The sequence below is a fragment of the Pleuronectes platessa genome, chromosome 21 (assembly GCF_947347685.1).
Source record: "Pleuronectes platessa chromosome 21, fPlePla1.1, whole genome shotgun sequence".
Classification (NCBI taxonomy): Eukaryota; Metazoa; Chordata; class Actinopteri; order Pleuronectiformes; family Pleuronectidae; genus Pleuronectes; species Pleuronectes platessa.
The window spans coordinates 13,398,791-13,406,845 of NC_070646.1; the positions used below are offsets into that span (position 1 = coordinate 13,398,791).

At 39.9% G+C, this 8,055-nt stretch overlaps 1 protein-coding gene across 1 annotated transcript; it reads right to left on the reverse strand.

The window, feature by feature from the left end:
• Nucleotides 1-1,866: 1,866 nt before the first annotated feature.
• gdf2 (growth differentiation factor 2) lies at nt 1,867-6,970 on the reverse strand. Its single transcript, XM_053413696.1, is given in 4 exon segments — nt 1,867-5,041; nt 6,478-6,799; nt 6,877-6,903; nt 6,905-6,970. Coding segments are annotated over 4 exon segments (1,335 nt in total). The 3' UTR covers nt 1,867-4,121.
• Between the last annotated feature and the right edge of the window lie 1,085 nt (nt 6,971-8,055).

Consider the following 8,055-nt stretch of genomic DNA (forward strand, 5'->3'; position numbering starts at 1 on the left):
ATGTTTATGAAAAAACGTGGGCATTTAACTGGTTTGAAATATGAGTGTGGGCAGATGGGTGCAAAGCATTTACTAAATCTCTCGCACTTTCCCCCCTCCCTCTCACTCTCTCTCCCTTCTCTGTTATAAAAGCTTATGGTGGTGTATTTCGGTGCCACTGGTAGCTTTGTGGGTCGTGTCTGGGTCATTCCAAGATGACATGATTACAGTTTGGGACGCTTGACACGTGGCAAAGCCTTCTTAAATCACATGCAGGATCAGAATAGGGGGAAATCATGCCTATATTATGAATATAGGTACAAAAGGTTAATTGTAAAGGTTTTATCTGGACTGAATGACTTGCTTACTTTCAACTGCCTTGCGCTACAGTATTGTTTTTTCAAAAGTGACATATAGGTGAACAGAGTGAGAAGGGAAAGGTCAGAAAAGTGCTGTCCTATCATACAATTCAAACTCAGTTTATTGAAGAAGTAGGTCTGCACATCAAGCTTGAACGTGATGCAGGACCCTGATCTACACATTTTTGCAGCTCAGACTTATGCACCTTCTGAATGCTAGACGGTGCTCAGCTTATCTTAGCGTCTTAACTTTTAATACCGCCTCATATATTGCAAAATACAATCCTTTTTCCTGCAATTCCCAGGAATCAAGACATTTGCAACACTGAACCCTGTGTCCATTTGTCCTCAGGTGTCAAATATAAGAGCAGCTAGGAATCCCCTGAATGCAAACTTGGGTTAAATACAGTTGCAAAAAGACTTAAAAGAGACTTAAAAGAATATCATTAGTTGCCATACAATTGTGTAAACATAGTCAAAGTACAGCTATGGTAACTATCTACTAATTAGTCCGTGTGGATTACCTAAACCCTGAGAAATGTCCTGTACCCCACCTGCATAGCACTAAATGGCAAACAGAGACAGTAAGGAACCACCTAAATGGAGCATTTAGCAGCTGGAGACAAATATTTTGCCATGATGAGGATGTAAAACAGACCTTTAACATGATTTAATATTGGATTTACATTTATAGAGTGGAACATATGTTGTTCATACTAAAGCCACTAGGTGACACTGTGGCCTTTTGTGTATCCCCAGTTTTAGGGGCGCACCCATAGATGGGCGCACAGATGTCTATGGATGGGCGCACCAGCGCAAATAGAGGGTGACAACACAAACCCGGAAGTGGAGGGCCTTCCTGTTTGAGTGACTCACCTGTTCCTGAGTCACTTTGAGAAACGAGTGAGACGACTGTGAGACTTCATACTTCCAGAAAGTTTGTCTTCTTCTTCTTAAACTTATTTTGTTATTGTTTATTCAGGGTGGGGAAAAATATTAATATGGCCATATATTGTTGACATGACTTAGGATTATCGATATGCCGTTGCCAAATATCATTATTTACTTATTTAATCAAGGATATATATATATATATTATTATAGTTTGGACTTTTGCTAGTTTATGGTTATTTGTTTTACATTGGAATGATGCCACAATGATGTGGGAATTGACAAGATCAGATTATTTCCTTGAAACTGATTGCAGTTCATGAATACACAAATCCTTCACTTATAGTCTTTATGGGCATTTTTTGTTCTTCTTAAGTTAGACAGTGATTGTGATGTATCGTTATAAGATTGTCTTGCAATATATTATTTATCGCAGAATCGCTGTATCATGGTATTATCGTAATCCTGGACCAGGTATCGTATCGTGAGTTACCCTGTGATTTTCACCATGTGCAATTGAGATAGCACACAGATCAAGATGTTCACACCAATCCAAGGTCTCAATAATTTATACATAGCATAAATACAAAGGTTTGTCATGGAGAAACATAACAATAACCAAAAAAACGCACTGGTGTTAACTTGCACATCTGTCTTTATTTGCACAGTTGATATATTAGACAATTCCAGGCTGATGTGATGATAGTTTAGACAGGTAATTTCGCCAGAAACATTTAGCCTCGATCCTGTATAAACACTTAGATGCAGCAAAAAGATGCAATGGAGATGCAATTGTGTTTCGGGTCAAATGGGGCCAAGAAAATCTTCTTTATTTGCTGTGCGTGTTTGCTGCAATGTTCTTATTGGATGGACTTTCATGTCTCTGGGTACACAACCTGTATAGTTATTACAGGACATTAAAGGGTAAAGAATTTGACGGAAAAGGACATCAATTCATGTCCCAAATATTATACAATTCAGTAAATTCACGATGAGCTGTATAGTGACAAATAATTTCATCCGAGATTTATATTTATTAATTTAATGGTTGTAAATCCTACAACAAATTGCAGATGTCAACAGACAAACCGTACAGTGAAGCCTGTAAGCCAAATGGATTGAGTTATTTAGAGTCAGCAGCTCTAACACTCAGATGGAGGCAGGTTTTTAATCGTAGATGTGGCAGAAACCTCTTTGTTGAACTATTGTCTTATCAAATTCAGGATTGACATTTTACGCTTGTGTGATTACCATAGCCCACATAAGCAATAGGAAACTGCATGCATATGTCAGCTGACCATTGTATAGGCTGTACTTTCCGTACAAGTTTGCTGGCAGTATTTTGTAGACTTCTGAAAAAATGTAAAATTATTATATATACAGTTAATACGAAAAATTACACTTTCAATGATAATATACAGATTTACATACATGTCAGCGCACCTAAAAATATCTTCCCATTAATAAAATAAAAAGATGAGCATTTCGCTAAATTATTTCTTATATAAAAAATACAAATAGAAATACAAGATATTGCAAGGACAATCTTTATATATACATACAATAAGTATTAAATATACAATAACCTATAAATATGTCTGCTTCCTTTGGTTCGCTGCCAGGTTGTATAACCAAGTGAAACTTATAAAAGAGATACAGTAATTTGAGCAAAGGTTGAAGGTTCTGAATATGATCCATTTCAGCACAGGAATACACACAGGAAACAAAAAGAGCAAGTGTAACTGACCTGTTGGGTGTTCTCCTGTTACGTTGCATTCATGACATTTCACTAGTTTTCAATTTCTCGCCAACGATACATTTAAAGGAAAAGCATAAACTGTAAACGCTTCATTATATAGTTTCATAGCTACAATGTAAAATAATATAATCCCGCTGTAAATACTGTTTATTTAATTCCAACACGAGACCTCAATTCTATTTGGTTGGACCATCCAAGTTCCAGCTCCACATTTCCAGATATGACTAAGTGAGGGATGGAGTTGTCCTCTTATTGCATCATTGGTCAGCCAGATGAGCGTTGGGAGTTGACTGTTGCTTTTTTAATTACAATTGGCACAAATAGTCTATTATATCATCCGTTTAAAAAATGTCTTTAAAAAAAACTGCAACAAATCTAGCGACAAACCTTAACCACTCTCCATAGAAGAGAATCATCAGTACAGCCCTGTCAGGGAGAAGCACACCTCTCTCTGCATCCATTGTGTTCACAGATTGGCAGAGAGGCGGTACAGTAGTTTCTTACCTAACTGTTGTTCTTACTACATTTATGATCCTCAATGGATGAATTTGTATGACCTAGGCCGTACCCACCGCAAAGGAGGTTTTGTCATGTTAGTTGATTGGAATTTTTGTTGATTGTCAGCAGGATTAAGCAAAATGACAGAACAAACTTCGACTGAATCTGGTGGAAGGTTGGGACATGGGCCAAGGAAGAACCCATTCCATATCATTGGGGATCTGGACATAGGCACAGATCCCGGATTCTTTCCCCACTTTCTTTAACATTGTGTTTTCGACAATTTCATCAATTTCCCAGGCAGTAATTCACAGATCTTGATGAAAAATTGCTCATTTAGGGGAATTCTATTTCAGATTGGGTGTGCAATTTGGACCAGTATGATTGGATTGGTATTCATTTTTTTTAAGAATATCACTGATGCTGCTGCATTGGGATAAATAGGAAAGTTGTGAGAGGTGTTAATTTGTATTCTTAGATCTGGTCTTAGCTCTCGCAAGTTGACCAATGTGGGCCATGGTGATTGTTACACAACTTCTCATCTGTGAACATCAGACTTACTTGAATGGAACGCAGTTATACAACTATTACAATCACCTGTGATACCACCAAAGCAAACAACCAACCCTCTCCAACTACCTGCAGCCACACTCTGCCACCTTCATCTCTTCATACAGGTATCTTATAGTAAGGCGTCCATTCTCCTGATACATGACCGTAATGGGGTCCAGTTTGATGGGGACACAGCACGCCATGTTGGCCCTCTTTGGGTCCCTAATGTTGATCAATGTCTGGATAAGGGCATGTTTGGATGGGGTTGATTCGTCCGTTAGTGGGTGGTAGCACAGCCCTCTACATTCGAAGGCGTCATATCCTGGAGGCGCCACAATCCAACTATCCCAGCCAATGTCTTTAAAGTTGACCTTGAGTGAGGTCCGTCGGCAGTATTCCCTCTCGGCCTTTCTCTTGTTTCTCCGTGGACGCTGAACTTCTAAGATCGTGTTTGGAAGTTGCTCCCCTCTATTCCAGTCGGCGCCCGAGTGTAAAATGGTTTCTTCTTCATGGAGGATCATCTCCTTAATCTCCTTCTTATTCTCCCTCCTCCTGCTACCCAGGTCATCTGAGAAAACGATCAAAGCTGCTGAAGTGTTATCGCCAACGGACATGCTCATATTTAAACAGCCTGCTCCTGCCTCGCCAATGCCAGAAGCCCCACAGTTCTTCCTATCCACCACCACATCAATAACAGTTGCTCCATTGCCTGACTTGATCCAGCTCTGAATTGCTGCTGTCACATCAAACGTCGTCCAAGTACTCTGTGGTCCTGTTACCTCTTTACCAACCAGTAGATGGGTCGTGGATGTAAAATCTTTTTCATCCACTTCATAGACTTTGACAGTGGCCTGAAAGCTGTGGGAGGTCAACCTTGACCTGGCCTCCGGGTAGAAGAAGAGGTGAAGTTCAGCATTGGTGATCTTTTCGTGGTTGGGTATGGTGTCATTGAACTGCAGCCTGTATTTCGACTTTGTGCCATTTGTCGAAGAGAGTGTGATATCTGTTGGAGAAATACAAAGGGGTTACAGGGTTTATCTCAAAAAGCTGTGGACATTTAACCTGTTTATCATGAGGTTACATTAATTTAAATCGAACTGAACTTTTATTATCAGTTATATAAATCAGTATATACAGTACCCTTGGTGTTTGTTTTGGCTATACATCCTCCTTTCTTTATGAGGTCAAAACTGGTAAAATGTTGAACTTTTCCTTTTTTGTTAATCTTCTCCCACGATAGTGATTTCAAATTGTTTGGGGGTTAAGACCTCTTTACTGTTTAACCTCTTATTTGAACACAAAATACGTTGCTAGTGACTATGCATTTGTTCCTGATGCCTTTACTCAGATATCACTAGCTTATACCTCCTTTTTATTTTGAAGGACTAAAACAACACAGAATGACAACTGCCAAGCAGAGAAACAACATTGAAGTGAGTTAGCCTAGCTTACTAGCTTCTTTTTTTCTGGTGGAATACAGAATCTGTGAAGGACATATTTTACCAGTGGATAAGATTCCTTTATCTCTATAAACCAACTCTATTGTTATTTTACCACAACAACAAAAAATAAACAAATAAAACTGAGATAGAAAAATATATTATATAATTATATAATATATTGCATAAAATACCACAGAGAAATACAACTGAACAATACAAAAATATAAGAACGTCAGTGGGCTCTGGACTTCCATGCAGTTCCTAAGACTCCACATAGGAAACTCTGGAGCGCACAATACGCATTCAGAAAATGGCGACCAATGGCTCCCTCCATAAATGCTGGCCTGCATCTCCAGCCAAGCCCAAATGTAAAGAGAAGAATAGACCAAGATGCACTTGTTGAAGTGTAGCCATCCTGTTACACAACACTGCCACCTTCTGACTACAATTTGTAACATCAGATAAACTATGAGCAGTACACTGGAACTATACCTGCCTGCTGATAAATTCATAATACAACAACTAAGAAATCTCACAGAATGAAACTAACTTAAAATTGTAACCTCTGAAAACTCGGAAAAAACTATTTATATTATTATACTACAAATTCACCACTAAGTTACACTTGGATCAACTTGAACATGGTAGGAGTGAATCACCTAAGTATTCACTAATCAATTTCTCAAGCAGTAAAAGGGCTGTAAGGAGTGACAATTCAATGAAATAAATGATCTAGGATAATTCAGAGCAGTAGTTAGAGGTTGGGATACATCTAAAAGTCTGCTGAATAACAGGAGAGGAAACTGAAACTATTTTCTCCGTAAAATAGATTTAAGCACTTTCTTTTTATTTAGATGAAGACCTTTAGACCCTAAAAATATAATGAGGAAAACAATCACAATCCTCAAAGGTATGGAACCATTGATTACTCTCTCCCATCAATTAGACAGAAAAGGGTTGTACTTTTTTCTTTACAAGTTAAACGCTGATCACATACCCTGGACAGTGCAACTTCGTATGACATCAGACTGAGGGATAGCCGAGCTGTCCGAGGCGTACTTATTGTACAGCTCCATCATGAACTGAGGAGGGTCGATCTTGCTGTGCTCCTGAGGAACGTCCGACAGGTTGAGTTTCCTCAAAAAGCCCTCCTTCATGGTTCCGAGGAGGTTCTCCATCTTCAAGTCAGCTGCCTCTTCTTCCAGAAGGTCCTCCTCTGACAGCTGAGAGTACAGTTCCTCAGGGTTGTCGCTTTGGATGTCATTATTGAGAGGTTTGCAGGTACAGGAGCCACTAGAGACCACCAGACTCAAACACAACTGCAACAGAAATGCCCTGGTGCTCAGCATATTGAAATTCTATCCTTTCCGAGCCACTGAGCTGTCACAAACTTTACCTTCTTCCCAGCTTGAAAACAGACTTTCTCTGTGGCAAGGTCTGAAAATGGAGATCCCCCATGCAAGGACCACCGTCCTGATGTCCGCTCCCATGCTCCCAGTGTAAACAGGGGGACTTGTGTCAACCAAAATAGTAGCTTGGCCATGCTTATCACTGTCATTGATGCCTTCTTTTAAACCTTGTTATCATTAGAGGGCTGGCTGCTAATGAAGACACTGTAAACACTTACAAGTGATAACGAGGGAGGCAATGGAAACTGTGAGGTTACTAACAAGCAGACATTTCCATAAAATGCCTTTTCCCAGCTTGAGGGTTAAAGCTATGAGGCCACCGGAAACAACATTGCTAAAAAGAAACTGATCATTGCATTCCTTACCACCATTATTCATCCACACAGTTTTTTTTGCATTCAACCACATGTAGACCACACACTTTTAATAGAACAGATAGGGCAGATAATTACTTTGACAGACCCAGGTAGTCGTCAGAATGTGGACTTTTCATTGTTCTCCCAACGGCATCACTGTGACACCAGTTACACAGACCAGTATGTCTACATTGCATCCTGAGTAGAGTGGACTTACACTGAAACTTCACATTTGTTGAACTCTGACCCAAACAGGGCTGTTAAGTCGTGAGTGCAGCCAAGCACTGTGCTGACCACCGCTTGAACTGAAAAATGGCGGCGAGAGAAGGCAGTTTACAAAACTGTACAACAACAAACTGACCACACACAGTGATCTACTTTCAGCAACATTAGCATTGTAGCTGCTGCTTTTAAGGAATGCTACGATATCACAGGGAGTTCAGGAGTGGTAAAAGCTGCCACAAGCAATACCAAACCTTTTTTATTTTTTCACTGTAAGGTGCTTTCAGAGAGTCAACAACCCAGGAACAACGTTCTTTAATGTGTAGTACCAGGAAGGGGCAATAGCCAACACTTGAAAACTAATGAGGTCATGATGGGGGGTGCACATGCATGCAGTACGCCATCAAGCAGGTGTGCCTGTCTGCTGAAAGCTGCTAGTCCCAGCAGGTCGCATAGCAAGTTTAGCATATAAACTTAGCATATTTAGCTTCACATTATTGCAGCAGGGCCTCTCTGACCTCATATGTGGTAAAGGGCACATCCTACCTGTAGAACCCAGTCTGCTGCTATCATCACACAATATATCTA